The sequence below is a fragment of the Sphaeramia orbicularis genome, chromosome 7, assembly GCF_902148855.1.
Source record: "Sphaeramia orbicularis chromosome 7, fSphaOr1.1, whole genome shotgun sequence".
NCBI lineage: Eukaryota > Metazoa > Chordata > Actinopteri > Kurtiformes > Apogonidae > Sphaeramia > Sphaeramia orbicularis.
The window spans coordinates 11,408,190-11,435,369 of NC_043963.1; the positions used below are offsets into that span (position 1 = coordinate 11,408,190).

Genomic DNA, 27,180 nt, shown 5'->3' on the forward strand with positions numbered 1-27,180 from the left:
ATTATTGCAGAGGCAGGGGCCATTGGAAAGCAGAATGTCCACGCAGATCTGGTAAGAATGCGCAGGTTAAGCCCGTGGTTCTGGCTGCTCCTGTGACACACTCTGTTTCTGTGGACACCTGTGGAGTCAAAATCAATCCTGTTCAGACTAATTCTTGTGTGCCCTGTAGCGACGTTAAATCTGTGAATGATTGTGGTTTGGCACAATCTGACTTTTCTGCGTTCATTTCAGATGGTCATGTGTCTTTGGTGGGCGCTGATGTTTCCACTCCAGTGAAAATCCTACGTGACACAGGTGCATTCCATTCTTTTATTCTGGGTTCTGTGTTACCGTTTTCTGACAGCACGGCCACTGGAGATTTCGTTCTGGTCCGAGGAATGGGTTTGACGGTCGTACCTGCTCCCATTCATAAACTCCATCTTAGTTGTGGGCTGGTGACAGGTGAGGTGGTTATGGGGGTGCGTCCTGCCCTGCCTGTTCCCGGAGTGCATGTTATCCTGGGTAATGACCTGGCTGGTAGCAGGGTATGGATGGATGCTCCGCTTTCCCCGGTTGTGACATTTTTTCCATCTGTCCCCGAAATGCCTGAACAGTCAGTCCAGGACGAATCTGATGTGTACCCGGCATGTGTGGTTACTCGCGCTCAGAGTAAAAATCAGTCTGAGGCGGAGCATTGTGAGGATGTCCGTGACACATGTGCTTTTGCTGTACCTGACTCACTTCTGTCTGTTTCCCGTAGTGAGCTGATCGCAGAACAACGTGCTGATCCGACTCTCTGTGAGCTTGTGCATAAGGTGCTATCAGCTACTGAAGGTAACAGTGCGGCTCAGTGTTATTTACTGCTGGATGACCTGTTGGTGCGTAAATGGACGCCTCACTGTGACAGTTTCTTTGGTGAACCGGTGTTTCAAGTTGTTGTTCCCTCAAAATTCAGGGACGAGGTGCTTAGGACTTCTCATGATCAGTCAGGACATTTAGGGGTTCACAAGACTTATAACTACATTCTTAAGTATTTTTTTTGGCCCCGTATGAAAAAGGATGTGTCAAACTACATCAAATCATGTCACACCTGTCAAATTACAGGTAAACCAAATCAAACCATTAAACCAGCTCCTATAGCTCCGATTCCAGTTGCGGCTCAACCTTTTGAGCACCTGATTATTGATTGTGTTGGCCCATTACCGCGTTCCAAATCAGGTAACTGTTATTTACTCACCGTGATGTGTCAGACAACGAGGTATCCAGCTGCTTATCCGCTTCGCACAATAACAGCGAAGGCTGTGGTTAAAGCTTTAACACAGTTTATTTCAGTGTTTGGAATACCTAAAATAATTCAGAGTGACCAGGGTACAAATTTCTCCTCAAATTTATTCTCACAGGTTCTTAAACAGCTAGGCGTGAAACATAACAAAGCTTCTGCATATCATGCACAGAGCCAAGGTGCATTAGAACGATTCCATCAAACCCTTAAGTCTCTGTTGCGCAGTTATTGCGTAGAGTTGGATCAGGACTGGGATGAGGGGTTGCCGTGGTTACTGTTGGCTGCCAGAGGGGTGGTGCAGGAGAGCACTGGCTTCAGTCCGAATGACCTGGTGTTTGGTCACGCAGTTCGCAGTCCATTGACTCTCCTCCGTGACTCTGTGGTTCCGTCTGAACCTCCTCAGTCTCTCGTTGATTATGTGCAGGGGTTTCGACGTCGTTTGGTTTTGGCTGTGGAGATGGCTAGGGGAAATCTAGCCTGTGCACAAAGTAAAATGAAAAGATTATATGACAGGAAAGCTGAAATTCGGGTATTTTCTCCTGGTGATCAGGTTCTGGCTTTATTACCGCTGGTGAACTCACCGTTCCAGGCTAAATTTCAGGGTCCATTTTCAGTTTTGCAACGGACTTCAGATGTCAGTTATTTACTGTCCACTCCAGGTCGCAGGAAGAAAAAACAGCTGTGTCATGTTAACCTGCTGAAGCCGTACCACCCCCGTGAGTTCCAGTCTTTTGAGGGCGGGGGGAGTGCGCAACAGCAGGACGCAACACCTGTGCTTGCTGTTGCTGCCGCTGAGTTGTGTTCAGTAAATGTCACACCTGTGGTACAGAATGATGAAGTCCGTGCACCTGATGAAAGTATGTTGTGTGGCAGACTGAAAAATTCTGAAACACTGAATGATAATCTTTCACTGGGTCACCAGGTGAAGGCTATTTTCCACTATCCTGTGCCGACCACCAAAAAGGAACTCATGCGTTTCCTTGGGTTGGAAAGTTATTACCGTTGTTTTTGTAAAACATTTTCCACCATAGTTGCTCCCTTGACAGACCTGTTAAAGGCGAGGGCAAAATTCATCTGGTCTAACTCCTGTCAGCAGGCTTTCGACAGCATAAAGACTGTTCTGTGTTCTCCTCCGGTCCTCGCAGCTCCCCGTTTGGATCAGCCCTTTCAGCTGCACATGGATGCGAGTGACGTCGGAGCAGGTGCTGTGCTGCTTCAGACAGGAAGTGATGGCATTGACCATCCTGTTAGTTTCTTTTCAAAGAAGTTCAATGGGTACCAGATAAATTATTCAGTCATAGAGAAAGAAACTCTGGCTCTGGTGAGGGCTCTCCAGCATTTCGAAGTCTATCTGGACTGTAGTGTCCCACTGATCATTTACACTGATCATAACCCAATCACATTCTTGAACTCTTTGATCTGTCCGAACCGTAGGCTGATGCGGTGGTTCCTGTTTTTACAGGCGTATAGCTTAGACATTCGCCACATTAAAGGCTCTGAAAATGTTGTGGCGGATGCTCTGTCTCGAGCCTGATTTTTGATTTCATTCCCCCATCTCTCTCAACCCGCTTGCTTCCACCTGTCCCTCTCACTCTTAAATTGCTTCTCCAGGCGCTGGAGTTGCTGGGTGGCCGGATAGGGATGGTAGGCAGGTGCTGGTTTTAAGAGACTGGGGTAAGCATAAAATCAAACTTGCATGTTTTGAATGTTTTGTTTAACCTATTTTCTTTCAGACGGTCCTCTTGGAGAGAGGCCCTTTCTTTTTGGGGGGGGGTGTGACGGCCCCGCACCTTCCGGGCACTAGAGGCGCTGTCAGTTTCTGTTGCAGATGGCGACGGCATAATTGATGACACCTGTGGCGGTCCAGGCCTGACTATATAGGCAGCTCACCCGTGATGATCATTGGCTCTCTGGCTCTCTGGCTCTCTGGCTGTCTCTCTCTGGTCCGGCCTGGTCTACACGCTCTCTGTCTGGTCTGGTCTCGGTGCTGCTGGCTGTCTGGTCTGGTCCTGCTCTGCCCTGCCCTGCTTTGCTCCTCCTGGCTGGCGTTTTTGCAGCATTCTGTGTTTTTGTTATTATTAATTTATTTAATAAATCTTTGTTACTTTTTCACCACCTCCGTCTCCATTCTGGTCACCACCACAGAGCCGGGTTGTGACAATGCCTAAAGAGGAATAAAAACACTCAGGAAAAAAAATCTCTCATAATTCATGCATGAAAGGGTTAAAGATACACTATATGGACAAAAGTATGTGGACAGGTGTTTCTTTTCTAACAGGGGTCTGGGATACAAAACAACAATGACAAATGTCAAAATATACTTTTATATTGGGATGAATATCAGTGCATTGGTTAGTTTGGTTTAAATTGTTATCTTTTCTTCCAAAATGCCTCAAAGATGGTTACACTCAATTTCTCTCAACATTGATTTTGTTTTGTTTTTATCCAGGACTATGATATTAAATCTTAAAATATTTTTCATGCTCTGACTGTAAATAATCATCTTCTACCACAACTAGCCATCTCCTTTCTTCACATCTCACTTAAGAAAAAAAAATCTCATTGAACTTTAAGGAAATGTTGTCTTATCTTATCTTATTTTATCTTATCTTATTTTATGTTATCTTATGTTGTCTTATCGTATCTTATCTCATCTCATCTTATTTTATCTTATTTTGTCTTATCTTATTTAATCTTATCTCATTTTGTCTTACCTTATCTTATCTTATTTTACTGATCTGACCCACTTGAGACTGAATTGGTCTGAATGTGGAACCTGAACTAAAATAATTGTTAAAATCTTTGTGTAATTTTTGCATTTCCCACATTCATCCCACGGGCCGGGCTGGACCCTTTAGTGGGCCAGATTTGGCCCCCAGGCCGCATGTTTAACACCCCTAGTTTAGAGGTTCTATATACAGTATATACAGTGTGTTGCTGAGTGGAAATTTAACAATCGTTTCTGTCAGTTCTCGCCACATGAACCAATAAAACCAGCCTCAATGGAACTTCAAACCTGTAGCATAGAAAACACACCCTGTCCTGAGAGTACAGAAAAACTCCCTGAAATTCTAAAACACACATTCATGCAGTAGATGCTGGTTCCAGGATGAGGGTGTTAACCACATATAATCAAATATAATGTAAATGTGTAATATGTACAGTTTTATTTCTCCCGTGGTGTTGAAAAATAATCTCTTCCTGAGAGAAATGTGGGGGAAGAGTCTTTCAGCCTGAACTGGGCCCATCACTCAAACTGTAGCATCAATGGAAGCTCAACAACACACAGACTTTTACACATACAGTCGTGGAAAAAATTATTAGACCACCCTTGTTTTCTTCAATTTCTTGTTCATTTTAATGCCTGGTACAACTAAAGGTACATTTGTTTGGATGAATATAATGATAACAACAAAAATAACTCATAGTAGTTTAATTTCAGAGCTGATATCTATCCATTTTTCGTATTTTCTTGATAATAACCAAAATCACTTCAGTTCTTACATCAACATCTATGGCATTGTACTGACAAAAACAGTGCTTTTAGGCATTCCATGTTTTCTTTTCAGTCTGTTTAGTACTGGATGGCATAACCGTTGCTTTTAATGACTTTTGATGTTAAAATTCCCTTAATGCGCACGACTAAGAAGGGTTTTTGTGTTTCTGTCAGTGGGGTGAGACTGTGGAACAGATTTAATATAGAGTTAAAGCAATGTCCAAGCATGAAAGAATTTTAAAAGAGGTACAAAGACACAATTTTTCAGAGGTACAGGGAGGAGGGAGGGCTTGGGGATCACTGGGTGTTCTAAAGATGTACAAGTATGTGGTAAGTGTGTGTAAATGTATGTATAGGTGTGTGTGTGTGTGTGTGTGTGTGTATATGTCGAGGCCCAAAACAGAATCTGGCCCGATTCAGAATCGGGCCGGCCCAGAATGGAATTCTATTCTAGGCCGGCCTAGAATGGAATCCTGCTGCTATAATGTTATTTTTATACCATGTTTAATGCAAATGATCCATAATTCAATAATTTGTCATAATTTTGCATTTTCAGTCTTGTATACCTTGAGTAACTATTGTCAATTTCAGTCGATTTCACTGTACCATATATTGGTGGGGAGTACCACTAGGTTCTATTTGTAAATAAAGTGTATTATAGTTTACAATTAAAATGTTGTTTGTTTCATTTTTTTTTCACATATTCGCAAATTCCATGTATTGATTCTTGTAATAATTTAGATCATTTGCATTAAACATGGTATAAAAATAACATTATAGCAGCAGGATTCCATTCTAGGCCGGCCTAGAATAGAATTCCATTCTGGGCCGGCCCGATTCTGAATCGGGCCAGATTCCGTTTTGGGCCTCGACATATATATGTAGGTGTATATGTGTGTATAGATCGGTGTATGAATATGTATTTACATATATGTGTTATTGTATTATGTGTTTATGTAAATCATATTATATTTGTTCATAATAATATAAAGCCGGAAACCAAATTATTTAGTAGTAAGTATCAGTCATATTATGGCATAGTGTATAGATATGATTAGATGAAGAAGGTTATTATTGTTATTAATTATATAAGGAGAAGGGGTGGGAGTTTATAAGTTGTACTTCTTCTCACTCCTTTTCAAATATGTATTATATGTCTTATGTTTAAGTGTTTTGTTTATTTATTGTCTTCTGTTTGACATTCATGTTCGAAATAAATACATCAATCAATCAATCAATCAATCAATCAATGGTCTAATAATTTTTTCCACAACTGTAAAGCCCTACTTTGGTCTCAAGTGAGTTGAACTCGTAAAATACTGTCATAATAAACCTATAAATAATGACAACTCCAAATGTTTCTCTTTGTTTTAATGTAAAAAAGTGAAAGTACATGAAAATATTTACATTTACAAACTATCCTTTTACCAAATAATGTGAATAACCTGAAGAACATGGAAAATAAGTGACATTTTAAAGCTGCGTATGGCTTTCATCAACAATTTTTTATCAAATCTGTAAAACGCGAGTAATAACCTAAGTATCATGAATCCCTAAGTCTTTCTGTGGCATCAATATCTGTGGCATTGTACTGACAAAAACAGCACTTTTAGGCATGCCATGTTTTCTTTTCTGTCTGTTTTAGTCACATGATACACACAGGAGTTAGTACTGGATTGCATAACCACTGTTTTGGATGACTTCTGATGGTCTAATAATTTTTTCTGTGACTATATTTATATAAAAAATGGACAGAGGAGTGACACTGTGGAAGTGTGAGGCCTGTGATGTGAACCTCTGCGTTGTTGAGGACAGGAACTGTTTTAGGGAGAGGCATAAGTGATCTGTGTGGCATTTTATGACACCTGATTGTTTGGATATAGTTGTGATAGTTGTATATGGGTCAAGGGAAGGTTAACATCTGATCAAAAAAAATGTAATTACAATAATCTACACCAAACTTACATTTTTGGGTAGGTAATTACTTATATTTTCAGGAAAATATATTTTGAAATGAGAAAAAAAAAGACTTTTATGAGTGTGAATGTTTGGAATTTGACAGTTTTCTGCCGTCATTCTGGGTTAATTTTATAAACTCTCATAAATAAATGTAATTTATTCCAAATACACTGATATTTGACTATTATTTTATTTATGTCATATTCTAAAGGCAGCGTTTAAAATTAACAAATGCATATATCTATGCAAAATACATTTGAATATAATGTTAACCCTTTCATGCATGAATTATGAGAACATTAATCAAGATTTTTTTCTTTATTCCTCTTTAGGCATTTAAAAAAACAATGAGATTAATTTTTTTGATGAAGCTATTTTTCATGGAGTTGCAAAAATGTGCGTTTAATTTTTAAAGCTAAACTATGAAATAAAAACATTTAATGCTGCTAATTTCATGTTTTCTCACATTTTAACATGCACTACAAACAAAAAGTTATGGATATTTAAAATTGCTGGGCTATTTTTTTTTTTTCAGTTGGGATTTTTGCCTAACGTTTTTTTACTTTTTTGTGTGTGAATTGAATTGAAACACATTTTTTAAATGACCGGACATAGCTTTATTTACAAATGGCAAAAATGACAAAAAAAAAAAAAAAAAAGAAAGAAAGAAATATCCTTACCTTTTTGTTTGTAGTGAACTCCAATACTAATGACTTCATGGAGATAATATGCCAAAAAAAAAAAAACCTTTTGCTGTTAATTACAGTCTAATAACAATAACAAGGAATTGATTTACATTTGAACATGTTAGATTTGGTTTATCAAGAACAGCCAAGTTACAGTAATGTTATCAATTGCAGTGTATTGTGTATTCTGTTGGCTGATATGAAACTAAAATAACAAAATCCATGAATATATATGAGCACAGCTGTAGAATAACTGTCCACTGGAGTGACCACTATGCATGAAAGGGTTAATATTATTTGTATGTTGTAAATATTGTTTTAAAAAAAAAAAAAAAAAAGTATATTGATAATTCTAAAATATTGATCATTGAAATAAAAAATGTTTAATTTGATATTTACATTTGTTCATCTGTGACGCTGCCATTTGTCGAACTTGCTATTTAGGTATGATCAAACATTTTTTTCCTCTAACCATATATTAGTTTGTAAAAAAAAAAAAAAAAATAGGGTGTAAGGTATACACTGAATACATTTTAGGATGGGTTAATGGTTAGCACTTTCACTTCACAAAAAGAAGACGGACTAAGCAGAAAATGGATGGACATTACATTTTAAATTTTTAAATGGAATTATGCATTTTCAAACATTTCCCTGTGGTCTACATAAACTGTAAATGCTCTGTTTGAGTCTGAATTCTTCATTCATTCAACTCCACAGGTCCATCTTCAACCCTATTTCTGAGTAATGACACCAGAAAGGTGGTTTTGAGCGCTGGCCCTTTAAATGCACATGACCCCACCCCCTCCAGGTTGTTGACTGTGCTGCTGTCCCATTCAGCCACTTATGTTCATTAATACAACCAACAACTGAACATTTTAAGTAATCGGCTCAAAGTTTGGACATATTTTCAGTTTTTACTACAACCGCTGCTGCTGGTAAACAATTATGTCGTACTCGGAGAAATGTTCGTCATAAATCTTGACCTTATATGTGCAAATGTCATGACGTAACGACTTATAAAACGTAACAAATTCAGCAGGAATTAAAACAGGTTGTAGAAATCCACTTGATTTTTTCCAAAATGAATATAAAGATAACTTTGCAGCACCTGGAGGGTTCAAATTCAAACTGTATGAACTATTAGGGTCCAAACACACAAATAAATAAATGAAGCAAAGACTAATAAAAGTGGGTTTAGCAAAATATGAGCCCTTTAAAGGAAACAACTCATATGTAACCTATGACTTCACAGAACACTTCCCAGTACTGTGTTTTAGACTCATACAGTTATGACACATTTACTTTGGGAAACTTTTCATTTGATAACAGAATAAATGATTAACAGACTTATCATAAACTAAAAAAAAAAAAAATGCTGATTGTTAGTTGCACAAGTGACTAATTTTACAGTAAAATAAAATAGAGAAGAAGAGTAAACCTTCACATTTGAGTGGCTGTGAATACTAGTGTAATATCACCCATCAGTCATCAAAACATGACTTTTTCTTGCTTCATCATTACATTAAAAATACTGAAGTGAGAATATGAGACCATGGGCCAAAGCACGAGCTGATGAAGACGGTAAAAAAGTCAAGTTTGTCTCCATCTAGTTTGATAAACAGCCACAAGGTGGTGTGACTTCACACAGAAAAAATCCAGTCGGAAAGAAAAAAATAAATAAATAAATAAAGAAAAAGAGATGCATTTCACCTCCTTCACTGCCACAAACTAAACAACAATACAGTATGAGGCTTGGACTCAGAAGGGGGTTGTGTTCATTCATCCACCTGTTTGAGGGGAATACTAACCGACATAAATAATGTCTGAATAGTCCTTCTGTCTTTTCTCTGGTCTGAGAGCTGAGTCGGAGACACAGAGGAGGAAACAGCAGACTGGGAATAAGAGCAGGAAAAGCCCGAGTGAAGCTACAGAGACTCCAAACTCATAACATCCAACGCTCTGGGACCTCACAGAGAAAAGACTATAATATAAATGCAATGAGTCTGTGCACAGACACGCTTATTCTGATGTTTGCTGAATTACATTTACAATAATGTCTGTTTGTGTGGATGGGGAAAGGTACGGGAATATGGAGCTGCCCTGCATCGGTCTGGAGGAAATATCATCCACAGCGCTCACACCACGGACTGGTTTCATCAGAAAGACCACTGAAATCAGACTTTCTGGACATTAACCCATAAAGACCCAGCGCTACTTTTGTGGCAGTTCCCAAAGGAATTTTTCTCTCCATTTGACCTTTCTTAACCCTTTATTGGGCAAGTGACTATTTTTGGTAATTTCCACATCAGTGGCGGCTGCTCGTCTTTCAGACAGGGGAAGCTCATTGTTGGCTTACATCAAAAAAAATGTCAAGTTATTTAAACATGAATTCGTTCGTCCGTTCCTTTTTAAGAAAATGGTCAGTGACCTTATCGTACCAAGTAAACAAGAAAACGTTGAAATTATGTTAAATTGAAACAAGGAAGTACAATGAGTGTGTTTTATTTACAGTGCGAGAAATGAACAAGTAACTTCGTAGTGGTTTCTCTCTCGATTTCACAGCAGAATGCGCGACGGTATTAAACTGAACTGTGTCAGTGAAGGAGTAGATCTCAAACTAGCTGTCAATCAAACCGGATTCAGCCTTTCGACTGATCATCCAGTCAGCACGTGGAAGCCCAGCGTCCAGCCCAGCCGAGCTCCGCCCACAACTCCATTCACCCCCAGAGACACCAAGCGTCCGGGGGCAGGACAACATCGTGGCATTTATCCAATTACTGTCCAGTTTTGAGGCAATGAAAAAAACTGTTCCACTCAGTCCCATTGAAGTGCATGGACCCTGAGCGTCTACGGACAAATGCACTGAGCAGAGATGGAGGAGAAAACAGAGACACGGGAATGGAGGAGAAGTGAACAACATCCAGTCTGTTGGTTTGTAATAAAGCTGATTCTGAACAAACTCATCTGTGAGATGAACGTGTTCTAACACATTTGTAGTCAATGAAATGTCAACACAACCGAACATATTTAACCATTTAATTTTCATAATTTTAGGGGAAGCCGGGCCTCCCTTGCAGTCTGTGAGAAATCGCCACTGTTCCACATATATTACAAGGAGACAGCAACAATTAAAATAAGGACAGTGAGTCACCAATCTCAGGTCCAATGTGGTCTCCAGGTCTATAAGGTCCACCTCTGCATGAACATTGAGTGGACCTGCTTTGTTCAGTACCATGAAGTAATGGTACTAATATAAGGAATTATGTTCAAAGGGATCATGTGGATGTGGACAGGGGTCTGGACCAGCACGCATGTTGGTCTAATGTTCTAAAAGTGATGTTCTAATGTTCTAAAAATACATGTTCCTTTCACCTTACATGTGTTTTTCTTGTATTTTTTATATATACTTCTTGGATTTTTTTTTTTTTTGGCCACTTATGGATAAGGAACCAAATATGGTAACTTCATTAACTTTGATTTTCTACTTAACAATGAAAATTTTGAAAAGTTACACATTGTAATAAAGTCTTGTTATGTCCTCCAATAACACACTAAGGTTGAAATTTTGAATTTCAGAGTATTTCTATGAGTGAACTAAAAAGGGTTAATAATGACTCAAAACCACAGGTACATGTAAACCTTCTACAGCTGCTAGAGGACGTTTTAAAAGAGATTTAATTAAATATATACAGTCACATGCATTTGCTAAGAAGGAAAATGTTCTAAAAGTGATGTTCTTTTCACCTTATGTGTGTTTTTTCTTGTATTTTTATAAATATACTGTATATACTTGGATTTTTTTAATTTTATTTTTTGCCACTTACAGGTAAGAAACCAGTTACGGTAACTTCACTGACCTTCATTTTCTACATGACAATAAAAAATTTTTGAAACATTTCACAAAACGAATATGTTCTTGTTATGTCCTCCAATAACACACTAGAGCTGAAAATTTGAATTTCAGAGTATTTCTGCGAGTGACCGATAAAGGGTTAAAATGATTTATCACCACTTATGATAATAATATTCACTGTATCTAGTGTTTTTTCACTGTAAATTACACATTTTCCTATATTTAATCTGCTGATCATCCAGATGTTCATTAAAGCTCAGAGTAAATTCAAAAGTCATTACATTAGAAATAGAGAAAAAGTGACATTTTCAGCAAATATATCAATAACTGAACATAAACCCAGTGTGTCCATCCACTGTCATTGCTCCAACTCCATTGGTTTTACTGGTGAATCAATGTTGTAGAAGATGACAGTACTTCCATGGCAACTACGGAGCCTCTGAACGTCCAAATGGGTCATATCTGATGACCATGAAAAGTCGACAAACTGTAATTTTACACCAATTATTTACATGTATTGATAGGATTAATGGATCAACAGGGATTAAACAGTTTAGATCAGTAGATGGTTATGGTCACGAGTGGCTGTTTGGGTCTTTATGGGTTAATAAAGTAAAGATAATTGGCATATTTTCCTTTTTTTATCCAGACTATAAAACATTTAGCGCATTTACAAACTCAACAACAGCCCTGTAATAAATCCTATAATAACACCATTTTCCGATAACACAGAACAATAAACATTCCACCACTTAAAGATGTTCTTAATGTACTTATTTTTTCTACCTTTTTTTTTCTTAAGTTAAATGATTGAATAATACCCATGTAATAATTGCGATAATGTACAGCCGGCTGATAATTGCTGTGAAATAAACCCAGTTCACATCAATGTCCTGCATCATGTTGTCATGGTACCCACTTACATACACGCACATTATCTCTTATTTTACCAGTTTTTTTTTTTCGCTCACTAGTCACTTTTCCATTGACCCTCAAATTGCGCAAATATAACTTGCGCATAAAAATGTACCTAATGGAAAAGCCAAAAGTCTAATTTGTCAATTAAGCGTTTTTGCGCTGGCAAGAGGTGGTTTTGTGGGCATATCGCAAATGGTATATCACACAAAACTGCAATGGAAAGACCTTTTTTCGCAACACGAGTCAGGTGAATTAAAAAAACGGATGTTGACGTACGTTACGAGAAGTGAAGAAGAAGAAGAAACATGTCGCGGTATGTGTGGACACACCAGGAAACCCAATCATTTTTTAATTTAGTACGAGATAGAGGGGTAATATAGAATAATAATGAATATACCTGTAAATCAACACAATATTTACATTCGTCGCCATGTTTATGGAATGACTTCTCGTGTCATCTCGCGATAATAAATAAACAAATCATCGCATTAGTGATTTAATGGAAAAACCAACATTCCGCACTTCTGTTTTGTCGACATTTAGTAAATATCGGTAAAGTTTTGCGCAGATGTCCAATGGAAAAGCAACTGCTGATTCTTTGGGTTTTGAACTTTCTTCAACTTTGTTTCTATTTTAATCTTGCTTCATTTGTCACTTTTCCATTGGACATATGTGCGAAACGTTACCGATTTTTACTAAAAAACAGAGGTACAGAATAATACCGGTTTTTCCTTTAACCCTTAGGGGTCTGAGCCTATTTTGGTCGTTTTTGAGTACTTCTGATTTTGCGTTTATATACTATATAAAGAAATGTTTACTATACCCATGTTTGGTATCTTTTTTTTCAGCACAGCTTCATCTATCTCATCTGCCTATTATTTTTTCACTTTAACCTACTATATCTACACAAAAGGCCAAAAAACACACAAAAAAGATAAAAATCCGATTTGAAAATTGATATAATTTATTGCATAAATAACACAAAGATGCTTAACAAACCTTTTCAAAGACTTTAAAAGTGAATATTGGTTCCAAATAAAATCAAAATTGTAAAAAATTTAAACTATACTTAAATATTTGACATAAAAGCATATCTTTACATAGGTGTCGTCAAATAAAAATGTCTTCAGTATTTGTGCGTATTTCTGGTGTAATTCATTTCTTCCAGGAAATAATAATAATAATAACAATAATAATAATAATAATAACAATAATAATAATAATAATAATAATAATAATAATAATAATAATAATGGATTGGATTTATATAGCGCTTTTGTAGACAACCAAAGCGCTTTACATTATTGACCCATTATTCAATCATTATTTAATCATTTTAAAAAAAGAAACAAAAAATTGCCTTTATTACAACATCATGATATATCGTGATATATTGTATTGTGATCCTAGTGATGTGATTTATATCGCCAGATTCTTGCCAATACACGCCTCTACTCGTTACCCCTCTATCCCGTACGAAATTAAAAAATGATTGGGTTTCCTGGTGTGTCCACACATACTGCGACATATTTGTTTTAAAACTCTTCTTCTTCTTTTGTTGTAACATCCATCAACATCTGTTTTTTTTTTGTTTGTTTTTGTTCGCATGACTCTAGTTGTGTAAAAAGGTCTTTCCATAACTGTTTTGCGCAATTTACCAATTTTGCTACACCTGAAAAACCACCTCTTACAAGCGCAAAAATGAGAGTTTTGGCCAAATTGTCAGCAAATTTTTATGCGCAAGTTACTGTATATTTGCACAATTTGAGGGTCAATGGAAACTGTTCACTAGTCTGCTTTTATAAAGATATAAACTTGAAACTGGTGTTTTTAACAGATAAAAATGAAGTATACAAGCTTTAAAACTCTTTTCTATTGAGTGTAGCGCTGAAATGATGAATCAGTTTATTGATTAGTGTGTCAAAACAAACTCCCAGTTTCCTGATAAGTAACATTTTTTAACAAAAAGGTATAATGTGAAACTTTTCATCCATTGGCTTCATGTCGACTGAAAAAAATAAAACTATTTTCTATGTTACTTCATGTTAAATGGTTTCTTCATCAGGTTGCAAACACTTGCCACTGCCAATTTATGACTATTGTAAGGTATAAAACACCATATTTCTAAAGCCTTAGCGCATTAATCTGTTTATTTCATAAGCCTTGTGAACCCTTTTGAGTATTAACACTGAGAATCATTAAATCCTTGAACATAAATACTAAATCTGAGATGTAGAGAGACATAAAAGCTGCTGATGGAGACAAAGGAAGCTCAGTAAACAGACGCTTTACAGTAAAAGTAAATGTCTCACTATTTAAACACAAACTGGTCACTGTTTTCTTAATGTGCTATAACAGATCATTATGTAATTCTACTTATTAAAAAAATCCTTAAGTCTATAGATCCCTTTTACAAACTCAGGTTCTGGATCCGCTATGAGTCACAGGCTGTTTTTATTTAGCAGAAAAATACACAGTCGTCTTGTTAAGCTGTGACGTCATGTCTGTTTTCAGGGTTTCTGTTCTTTAGTCTTTATCAATCTGCTGCCGTTCTGTGTCCCTGAGTCCATGAAACACATCCACTCGTCATTCAACGACATTACATGCACAGGAAGTAGATGAGGCTTATAAAAAAAAAAGTTTGAAGTCTCATAAAGACCCAAACATCCACCACCGAACAAAACCATCTACTGATATAAACTGTTTAATAAATAACTGTTGATCCACTGATCCGATCAATACATGTAAATAATTGGTGTAAAATGCAGTTTCTTGTCTTTTCATGGTCATCAGATATGACCCATTTGGACCTTCAGAGGCTCTGTAGTTACCGTGGAAACACCATCATCGTCTACAACATTGATTCACCAGTAAAACCCATGGACTTGGATCAATGACAGCGGATGGACACACTTGTTTTATGCTCAGTTATTGATATATTTGTTGAAAATGTCATTTTTTCTCTGTTTCTGATTCAATAATCTTTGAATTTACTCTGAGCTTTAATGAACATCTGGGTGATCGTCAAATTAAATATCGGAAAATATGTAATTTACAGTGTAAAAACACCAAATACAGAGTATATTATTATCATAAATGGTGATAAATCATTTAACCCTTTATCGGTCACTCATAGAAATACTGTGAAATTCTAATTTTCAGCCATAGTGTGTTATTGGAGGACATAACAAGAACACATTACTTTTGTAAAATGTTTGAGTTTTTTTTTTTTCTGGTCATGCAGGAAATCAAGGTCAGTGAAGTTACCATATTTGGTTTCTTACCAGTAAGTGGCAAAAAAAAAAAACAAGAAAATCCAGGTATATACAGTATATATATAAAAATACAAGAAAAACACACGTAAGTTAAAAAGAACATCACTTTTAGAAGTTTGAAGTTTTATTAACCCATAAAGACCCAAACATCCACCACCGACCAAAACCAGCTACTGATCTAAACTGTTTAATAAATAACTGTTGATCCACTAATCCGATCAATACATAAAAATAATTGGTGTAAAATACAGTTTGTCATCTTTTCATGGTCATCAGATATGACCCATTTGGACCTTCAGAGGCTCTGTAGTTACCGTGGAAACACCGTCATCTTCTACAATATTGATTCACCAGTAACACCCATGGAGTTGGATCAATGACAGTGGATGGACACACTTGTTTTATGTTCAGTTAATGAGAGACTGGACTGGAAAAGTCGCAGTTTTGTCTGTTTTCGATACAGTGACCATCAACTTTAATCTGAGCTTTTATGAGCATCTACCCCCATCTAACCTGAACCCACCCCCCCTCCCTAAAAACAGTAGGTATGGCGCTCTGTCAGGTATTGTCGAGGGGGGGTGGATCTGAGAGAGCGCTTATGTATGTTGCATAGGTAGTGCCCCCTTGGCGACCAGGGGGGGCCCAAAGGATGCTACCACTGAAGCCTGGGGGGGGGGGGCACATACCTTATTGTGGAGGGGGGTGGCACAGAAATTTGCCACTGACATAAAATGCTGCTTGATATTGATACCTACACAGACTAACGCCCCCACTGCAGTCTAAGCGCCCCCCTCTCAGCTTTCTCAATCCAAACGCCCCCCGATGGTGACCCAATGCCCCCCCTTGAGAAACACTGATCTATATGATCAGTACATAAAATATTGCAAAATACCTGATTTTCACTGGAAAAATGTTAATTATGGAGAATTATTTTATAATAAATGGTAACTTAACCTTACTTTACCTTATCTGCTCTTATCTTACCTTACACCTTACCTACCTTATATTTTACCTTACCTTATCACCTTACCTTATCTTAATTATTAAATGGTAACTTTATCTTACCTTACCTTATCTTATCACCTTACCATACCTTATTTTATCTTACCCTATATTTTACCGTACCTTATCCCCTTACCTTACCTTATCTTAACTAATAAATGGTAACCTCATCTTATCTTAATTAATAAATGGTAACTTTATCTTACCTTACCTTATCTTATCACCTTACCTTACTTTATCTTATCTGATCTTATCTTACCTTATATTTTACCGTACCTTATCTTAATTAATAAGTAGTAACCTTATCTGATCTTATCTTACCTTATATTTAACCTTACCTTATCTTAATTACTAAATGGTAACCTTATCTTATCTTATACCTTACCTTAATTAATAAATGGTAACCTCATCTTATCTTAAGTAATAAATGGTAACTTTATCTTACCTTACCTTATCTTATCACCTTAACCTTACTTTATCTTATCTGATCTTATCTTACCTTATATTTAACCTTACCTTATCTTAATTAATAAGTGGTAACCTTATCTTATCTGATCTTATCTTACCTTATATTTAACCTTACCTTATCTTAATTAATAAATGGTAACCTTATCTTATCTTATGCCTTACCTAAATTGATAAATGGTAACCTCATCTTATCTTAATTAATAAATGGTAACTTTACCTTACCTTATCTTATCACCTTACCTTACTTTATCTTATCTGATCTTATCTTACCTTATATTTAACCTTACCTTAATTAATAAATGGTAACCTTATCTTATCTTATCACCTTACCTTATCTTATCTTACCTTATCACCTTACCTTATCACCTTACCTTATCTTATCTTATCTTACCACCTTACCTTATCTTACCTTATCACCTTACCTTATCTTATCGTATCTTATCTTATCTTATCTTATCTTATCTTACCTCTTATTTGTCTGTATGTGGCCCCTAAACTTAAATGAGTTTGTAATCCTGGTATAAAGTGTTTGTTTTGAGAATAATATCCAAAACCATAGAAGACTGTGTATTGTATTACGATTGTTTTAATATACACCTTTAATTTTCCAGTTATCGTCAGTGCACATGAAGCTAAGCTATCGTCAGACTGTGTACTTGGGGGGTCTGCTGGTCTAACCTGTCGTGCTGCAGGTCTGTCCGGTGTGACTCTGGTGGGAGAGCGACGGGTGCTGTTGGGAATGATGCTGTTGGTGCTGGCCGTGCTGGCCGTGCGTCGGGTGTTGACCGTGGGTGGAGTGCGGAGAGAGGTGCTGCTGAGTGTGGTGTGGGTGGTGCGACGCCTGGCCGTGGTTGAGCTGGTGGTGGTGGCTGCTTCCTCCTCCTGCACCAGGGGAGTGCTGGTAGGAGCAGGCGGTCCGGGACTCAGCGGGGATGCCCATCAAACCTACAAGACAGCAACAAAAAAAAAAAAAAAAGCACTATTTATAACAACATGGACAAAAACGGAGAACCAGCGGTGACATTAAGCAGAGGTAAAAACACAGATAAAACAGTTTAGTCCCTGAAAACATGTACTCACAACACGAACCTATCAATATCACTTTTAATATTAGTATATCTGCAGATTTCACACTTAGACTCACTGATGTGTCATTGTCATCACCACAGTATCACATCCAATCGATGCCTTCTGCTCGGAAATGAAAAGAAAATTAAATCACACGACTGGTTCGAGGCAAATGTTTTTAACACCTTGTACACATATCAAACCCAACTGTTTCCGTACACACCTGTTCGGTTCAGTACACAGCTGTAACGAAACGGCACAGTATGTTAAGAAAAAGAAAACGGAGCGAAAGACGTCGTTCGATGCGGAACTTTAACCCTTTCATGCATCGTGGTCACTGCAGTGGACAGTTCTTCTCCAGCTGTTCTCTTGTATATTCACGGACTTTATTGTTTTAGTTCCGTATCAGCCAACACAGTGGACGCTTATGCACCATCCCATAATACACTGACATTCAGACCATTACTGTAACTTTGCTGTTCTAGATAAACCTGATCTCCACTAACATGTTTGAGTGTAAATCAATTCCTTGTTATTGTTATTAGACTGTAATTAATAATTTCATATTTCTTGCAATAAACGAGTTCTGAAGATTTTACTTTTGCCAATTTATGATTAATGTTTTTTTTTTTAACCCTTTCATGCATACTGGTCACTACAGTGGACAGTTCTTCTCCAGCTGTTCTCTTGTATATTCATGGATTTTATTGTTTTAGTTCCATATCAGTCAACACAGTGGACACTTATGCATTATCCCATACACTTCACTTCATCCCATTACTGTAACTTTTCTGTTCTTGATAAACCTGATCCGGAGTAATATGTTTTAGTGTAAATCAATTGTTATTTGTCAGACAGAAAGTTTTTTTTTTTTGTTTTTTTTTGCGTATCGTCTCCATGACGTGAGTAATAACTAGCATTAGAATATGTTAAATGTGAGAAAACATCAGATTAGCAGCATTAAAATGTTTTTATTTCATTGTTTTCATCTCACTTTCTGATATTTCAAATACATTTCTTGACTTCAAAAATTAAATGCATGGACATTTTTGCAACTCCATGAGAAAAAAAAAACTTGATCGCTATTGTTTTTTCATGCCTAAGAAGGAATAAAAAATCATCATCCCATACACTGACATTCATACCATTAGTGTAACTTTGCTGTTCTTGATAAAACCTGATTTGCAGTAACATGTTTGAGTGTTGAAGGGGTGGGATTAAATAAATTCTACTTCCTCCACTCCTTTTAGAATGTGCAAATGAAGTCATGTATATGTATAAGTTTTGTTTTTGTTTTTTTGTTTTCTTCCATGATGTCTTACTACCTGTTTTTTTTCCTAAGGACTAAGTAAGATTACTTTGTCTTGTTGCATATTCAAAATAAACTAAACTAAAAAATAAATAAATAAATAAAAATCAATTGCTTGTTATTGTTACTAAACTGCAATTAGCTGTTTTTTTTTAAACAAAAAAATTTTTTGTTTTTTTTTCTTGCATATTATCTCTATAAAGTAACAACTAATATTACAGTGTGTTAAAATATGACAAAACATCAGATTAGCAGCATTAAAAAATGTATTTCATACTTTTCTGACAGTATATCAGTAAATACATGTTTCTTTGCTTCAAAAATTAAATGCATGGTGTCCAGCTGAGTGGATATTTTTTGCAACTCCATGAAAATAGGTTCATAAAAAATTTCAATGGAAGTGTTTTTTTTTTGTTTTTTTTTTTCAGCCTAAAGAGGAATAAAAAACATTCAGGAAAAAAATCTTGATTAAGGTTCCCATAATTTGTGAATGAAAGGGTTAAATCTGTGCAAGTTCCACACGGACATATTAACCCTTTCATGCATGAATTATGAGAACCTTAATCAAGATTTTTTTCCTGAGTGTTTTAATTCCTCTTTAGGCATGAAAAAAACAATGTGATTTTTTTTTTTTTTTTTTTTTTTATGAACCGATTTTTCATGGAGTTGCAAAAATGTCCACTCAGCTGGACACCATGCGTTTAACTTTTGAAGCAAAGAAACATGCATTTACTGTCATATTGTGTGAAAACTATGAAATAAATGTTCTTTTAATGTTGCTAATCTGATGTTTTCTCACATTTTAACATACCATAATAGCAGTTATTACTCACTCAAATAATATGCACAAAACAACAAAACACGACAACTTAAAAAAAAACAAACAAACTGTTAATCTAATGGGTCTAATAACAACTAGCAATTGATTTACACTCAAATATGTTGCTGCGGATCAGGTTTATCAGGTTTACAGTAACGGTATGAATTGCAGTGTATTATGGGATGGTGCATAAGTATCCACTGTGTTGGTTGATATGCAAGTAAAACAACAAAATCCATGAATATACAAGAGAACAGCTGTAGAATAACTGTCCACTGTAGTGACCACTGTGCATGAAAGGGTTAAAGGAGCGCACATTGACCCGAATTATGAAACAGCAGCTGCCATAAGGTTAAAAAAAAAAAAAAAACAATAAATATGATGTCAACCTGGAAGGAAGAGATTGAAGACCCTCCACCATCATTACGGTCCCTGTTTTGGATCACTTCAGGTTCAGGTGAAAGACAAAAACGAGGAAAGAGACGTTAATAAGATGAACGCTGTTTGCCGCCTATGGGCCAGATCTACTAAGATCCCAATTTGCATGTACTAATTTGCGTGCACAATCTAGAATTTTGCATGTGGGGTTGAACCACGGTTTGCGGGTGATTTCCTAAGATTGCTTACGTAAATGCCAACAGGTGCAAAGTCTTGGAGACCACCCTATTTAAATGAGGATTTTACATGCGCTACTGGAGACAATACACTGTAAAAAACTGCTCAAGGATAAGCCAGCGCTAATGGTAACAGTGCGCGGAATGATCCAGACACACGGAAATGTAACGTTGGAGGAGTTTTGTCATAGAAGGTATTGCATGACTCATTTATTCATTTATTTTACATTTTAGAGGTGTGTGTGTGTGTGTGTGTGTGTGTGTGTGGGGGGGGTTGTTTGATTGAATGACTGCAAGGCGCACATAATTTTGTCACGCTGTAGCCTTATGCTCGTATTTTTAATCACAATCTTCAGATGAAATGGAAGTGTCCCGTAAAATGTGTGTGTGTGTGTGTGTGTGTGTGTGTGTGTGTGTGTGTGTGTGTGTGGTGGTGGTGGTAGTGGGGGTGAAGGGGCATACGTCTTTTTTTTTCTTCCGTCATTCCAAAAATGTTCACACGAGGGTGAAAAATGCATTCTCTGCATTTCATTTCATCATTTCAATGAATGAATGAATGAATGTTTTTATTATTGTGGACTGATGTTATTATTAAGGACTGATGTCGCAGCAGGACCTTGAAAAACTTGTCCATGCATTTATCTTTAGTCGAGTTGACTACCGTAACAGTATCTTCTCTGGTCTGCCTAAAAAGTCTGTTCAACGACTGCAACTGATCCAGAATGCTGCTGCTCCAGTCATCACTAAGACCAAGAGAGTGGACCACATCAGCCCAGTTCTGAGGTCTCTACACTGGACCACATCAGTCCAGTTCTGAGGTCTCTACACTGGACCACATCAGTCCAGTTCTGAGGTCTCTACACTGGCTCCCTGTCTCTCAGAGAATAGACTTTAAAATTCTCTTACTAGCATATAAAGCACTGAATGGTTTAGGCCCAAAATACATTAGAGACCTTCTAGTCCAGTATGAACCATCCAGACCACTCAGGTCATCTGGTGCAGGTCTGCTCTGTGTTCCCAAAGTCAGAACTAAACATGGAGAATCAGCGTTCAGTTTCTGTGCTCTGTATATGTGGAACAAACTACCAGAAAATATCAGGTCTGCTGAGAGTCCAGCACTATGTATAGTAGTTCTCAAACACTTACACTTGCTCGCTCTCTCTCTCTCTCTCTCTCACACACACACAAATAAACAAAGTGGCCTAAACAGCTGTCCTAAAATAAATAATGTGGTTAATTTTGTTGTCAATGCTGCTCTTAAGTTTGTTAAAAGAGAATACAAGTTTGCCCTCTTGTTAACATTGCACTTCATGTGGAATTTTTTTATTGTTATTTTTATGCAGAATGTGAACTGACAGAACAGTGATTTGATTTTTGTTGTTTGTTCAAAACTACCTTTCCGGGAAAAGTGCAATACTAATATTTTATTTATTTTATTTTCTATTTGATTTATAGCAGCAGAATTAGATTATTCCTGTTTTTCTATATTCTATTGTCTCCAAAAAATTGGCGGAAAATTTTTTTTAAAAATTCATAATAAATGCATTAAAGACATTTTGAGGGGCTTTCTTTCTTCCAGTACCAAACCAAAAAAAAACTGAACCGTGGCTTTCAAAACGTACCAAACTGAAATCGTTGTGTACTGTTACAGGCCTACATACAAGTATCAAAAATAGAACCAATGGCCCTGTAGCTTACCGGCCAAATTAAAAGCTTTGGGAAATGTATCCAGATGCCATTTATTATCACCCAGTTCTGTGTATTTATTCTATTACAGAAATAGCCCATGTTTTGGTCATATTCCAATCAGATCTGTAAAAAAATCAAATTCCAACTTGATATCATTGATACTGATTTATTGGATCAATCCACTTCCTATCTGTTATAATGGGGAAATTTTTCAAACCAAATCCAGAATCAGATCCGGATCCAAATAATTTCACTAACTTTTGCTGACATCATCATAAAGAAGCTGTATACCAAGTTTGAAGTCAATCGGAATTGTAGTTTCGGAGAAGAAGATGATTGAAATCTTTGTAACGGACGACAGAAGGCCTGGAAGCTGAAAAACAAGCTTCAATAAGTATACTTGTGCTTGTATGCATGTTGATAAAAGATGTCAAATCGAAAATAAAACTTACAGGTCATATCGTTGATGTCGTGCTGAAAAGAATCCCGCCTTAAACTGTCTTTGTAAGTATCATTTAACGAGTTACATGACAGAAATATCAGTATTCAGCTAAAAACTCTTGGAGATGAAGACTTCTTTTAAATACAATTCAGAGTGAAATTTGCAAAAATAAAAAGATAATTAGATTCAGGGACAATTATGTAAAAATCTCTTTGCTTGTAAATGACTGAAAAAGATCAGTGACGCTTTGTGGAGTGGAAACCATGAATCATTAGTACGAAGACGCAATACAGCTGGAAACTGAAAAACCCATTCTGCTACATTCATTAAAACATCAGAAAACTGAGTGTAACTTTTGCATATTATCTGGTAACATCCACCAGGTCACTGATGAGTCTCTTTAGAGTTTAAGTTATATAATATAGTCTCTGTGTTTTTTTTTTTTTTTTTTTTTTTTAATTCAAGAAAGGAAAAACAATATATGATGCAATTTAGATACAGTGTCTTGAATTGTTTTTCTTAGTTTAACCAACCGAATCCCCTCCCTTCCAATATACAGACATACAAACTACCACTAAACGTAGATCAAAGCAAAACAAAACAAACAATAAATAAATACAAAAGGGGGGGTAGGCACACAATATTATAAATCATGATATAAAGTAAATTAAATCAGGGACACTTTCACGTTATTTCTAGTTTACAGCTAGCTTATTTGATGCTACGGGAGGGTGTTGAACCTATCAAAATACAAAATTAAGGGGTCCCATAACTTATAGAACTTTCCAATTGATCCTCTGGTGAAATACTTTATTTTTTCTAATTTAAAAAAATACATCAAATCACTACAGCTGGAAACTGAAAACTGATTCCGCTATGTTGATTAAAACACGCTGTCAGAAAACTGAGTATGTCCCTCACATATTAACCTGCTAACATCCACCAGGTCACTGATGAGCCTCTTTAGAGTTGGAGTTATATAATATAGTCTGTGTTTTTGTTTTTTTTGTTTTTTTTTAATTGAAGAAAGGAAAAACAATATATGATGCAATTTAGATACAGTGTCTTGAATTGTTTTTCTTACTTTAACCAACCGAATCCCCTCCCTCCCAATATACATACATACAAACTACCAGTAAACATGGAACAAAACAAAACAAACAAACAAAATAAATAAATAAATAAGTAAGGGGGTTGGGGGGGGGCACAATAATATAAATCATGATATCAGCAAATTAAATCACGGACACTTTCACGTGTTATTTCTCGCTTACAGCTAGCTTATATGATGTTACGTGCCGGTGTTGAGCCTATCAAAATACAAAATTAAGGGGTCCCATAACATATGGAACTTTCCAACTGATCCTCTGGTGAAATACTTTATTTTTTCTTCTTAAAAAACAAAACAAAACATCTAATCGTGACAGCTGGAAACTGAAAACCGATTCCACTACATTCATTAAAACATGCTGTCAGTAGAGTATGTCCTTCACATATTAACCTGTTAACATCCACCAGGTCACTGATGAGTGTCTTTAGAGCTACTGTGTTTTGTTTTTTTTTAATACAAGAAAAAAAAAAACAATATATGAGTCAATTCAGATAGTGTCTTGAATTGTTTTTCTTTGTTTAACCAACCGAACCCCCCCCTCTCCCAATATACTGTACATACATATAAACTACCACTAAACATGGAACCTAAACAAACAAAATAAATAAATAAATAGATAAATAAATAAGAGGGGTGAGGGTAGGCACACGATAATATAAATCATGATATGGGTAAATTAAATAAGGGACACTTTCACATGTTATTTCTAACTTACAGCTAGCTTATATGATGCTATGGGAGGGTATTGAGCCTATCAAAATACAAAATTAAGGGGTCCCATAACTTATAGAACTTTCCAATTGATCCTCTGGTGAAATATTTTATTTTTTCTAATTAAAAAAAACAAACATCAAATTGCTTCAGGTAGAAACTGAAAACCAATTCCGTTACATTCATTAAAACATCCTGTCAGAAAACTGAGTATGTCCCTAACATATTAACCTGTTAACATCCACCAGGTCACTGATGAGTGTCTTTAGAGTTACTGTGTTTTTTTTTGTTGTTTTTTTTTTAATACAAGAAAAGAAAAACAATACATGAGGCAATTTAGATAGTGTCTTGAATTGTTTTTCTCCGTTTAACCAACTGAATCCCCTCCCTCCCCATACACTGTACATAAATACAAACTACCACTAAACATGGAACAAAACCAAACCTAACAAACCAACAAAAAAACACCCCTAAATAAATAAATAAATAAATAAAGGAGGGGGGGATTGGGCACACAATAATATAAATCATGACATGGGTAAATTAAATAAGGGACACTTTCACGTGTTATTTCTAGCTTACAGCTGGCTTATATGATGCTACAGGAAGGTGTTGATGAAATTTTCAGGAAATGTTAACACTGGCATAAGGAACAAATGATTAAATTCTGGTGGCGATCGGGGGGGGGTGGGGGGGACTGATCTGCCTGGGCAGAGGTCTGCGCTCTCCGAGTGCTTTTCTAGTTAATATCTGTTTTTTTAATGATAACATCAGCCTGCCCATGGACGACAGGTGGAAATTAGCACTAGTGCTATAATACGGCACACTACATCTCTCCTTTTTAAGGTTAATATATATTGTGCAAAAAAAAAAAAAAATTCAATTGGAAAAATAAACTTTCAGAATAATAGAAAATAGGACCAATGGCCCTGTAGCTTACCGGCCAAATTAAAAGCTTTGGGAAATGTATCCAGATGCCATTTATTATCACCCAGTTCTGTGTATTTATTCTATTACAGAAATAGCCCATGTTTTGGTCATATTCCAATCAGATCTGTAAAAAAATCACATTCCAAGTTGATATCATTGATAGTTACTGACTGACTGTATCAATCCACTTCCTATCTCTTATAATGGGAAAATTTTTCAAAGTCACACCAAATCCAGAATCAGATCCGGATCAAAATTATTGCAATACCTTGTGTTGACATCATCATACAGAAGCTGTATACAAGTTTGAAGTCAATCAGAACTGGAGTTTGGGAGAAAAAGACGACTGAAATTTTTTCTCCATAAGAGCCCATGTTGAATTTTCCGTAAATTCCCGGATCCAGAAGAAGATCCTGATCAGCATGTGGCCATTAAAGTTTTGGTCATCTCCCCATCAGGGCTGAACTGTAAAAATTTACAATGGATATCATTTATATTTACTGAGTTATTGCATCCATCCACTTCCTATCTGTTATAATGGGGAAATTTCTCAAAGTGGCACCAAATCCAGAATCAGATCCAGAGCAAAATAATTTCAATACATTGTGTTGACATCATCATAAAGAAGCTGTATACCAAGTTTGAAGTCAATCAGAATTGTAGTTTCGGAGAAGAAGACAATTGAAATTTTTGTAACGGGCGACAGACGCCGCCACCGCCGGACGCCGCATAACGACAGTAGCTTACGGCTAAAAAGCTCAAACTAGCCTAAAATGGACAACTATCCTAGCAGATGTGACACCCCAACAGGACAACACCTTATTATTCTCCTGAAAAACCCACATATATGTCAACATCTGAGTGTTTTATTATCAACATGTGTAAGTATGCACTCCAGGAAAATGTGCACAAATGTCTGTCGGCCGGTAAGCTAAAAAACCAATAGCGAATCAGCAACTGATTTTATAGCAATTCACATTCAGCACATCACATTACCGCTGCCTGTCGACCTAAGCTTTAACTTTGATAAGTACAGGAGTAAGAAAACATCTGGTCCACATCTCTGGTCTGGAACAGTTCATTTAACAACCCCGTTTAGGGCAGTCAGCAACACTGAAGGTGACTGGGACCGTTTTTGGACCCTGTGGGTGGGTCATTCTGCTGTACCTATTGAACATATAAGTTTGTACTTCTGTTCAATCCTTTAAAAAAAAAAAAATCTTGTTTTTATGGAAAAAAAACTGACAGCTGTGGTTACCAGAACAATACTGTAAAAAACACATCAAACTGTAAACATATTTATAGAGTGACATGGAGATTTAACATTGGATTACAGTGATATTTAGATGTTTAAAATGTTAAATGTACTTTTTTATTGCTTTTAAATAAGAAAAAATTATGAGAATAGACTGTTATTTCAACATTATGGTGTTGCAATTTAAACGGCACCACATTGTTTTTCAGACTAGAGTTTTATTTTCTCAAAACAACAGAAATATATATTTACTACATACAAATCTGATTTTGTTAACATACAGGGTGGGGAAGCAAAATTTACAATATTTTGA

General features: G+C 36.4%; 1 protein-coding gene across 1 annotated transcript in view; it reads right to left on the minus strand.

Annotated features, from left to right (window-relative positions):
- Positions 1–27,180, minus strand: part of LOC115422987 (forkhead box protein J3-like) — a 331,117-nt gene that overhangs the window by 25,628 nt on the left and 278,309 nt on the right. Inside the window, exon 9 of the mRNA XM_030139653.1 lies at positions 17,597–17,863. Within this exon, the coding sequence (XP_029995513.1) occupies positions 17,597–17,863 (267 nt within the window). The remainder of the gene's footprint in view (positions 1–17,596; positions 17,864–27,180) is intronic.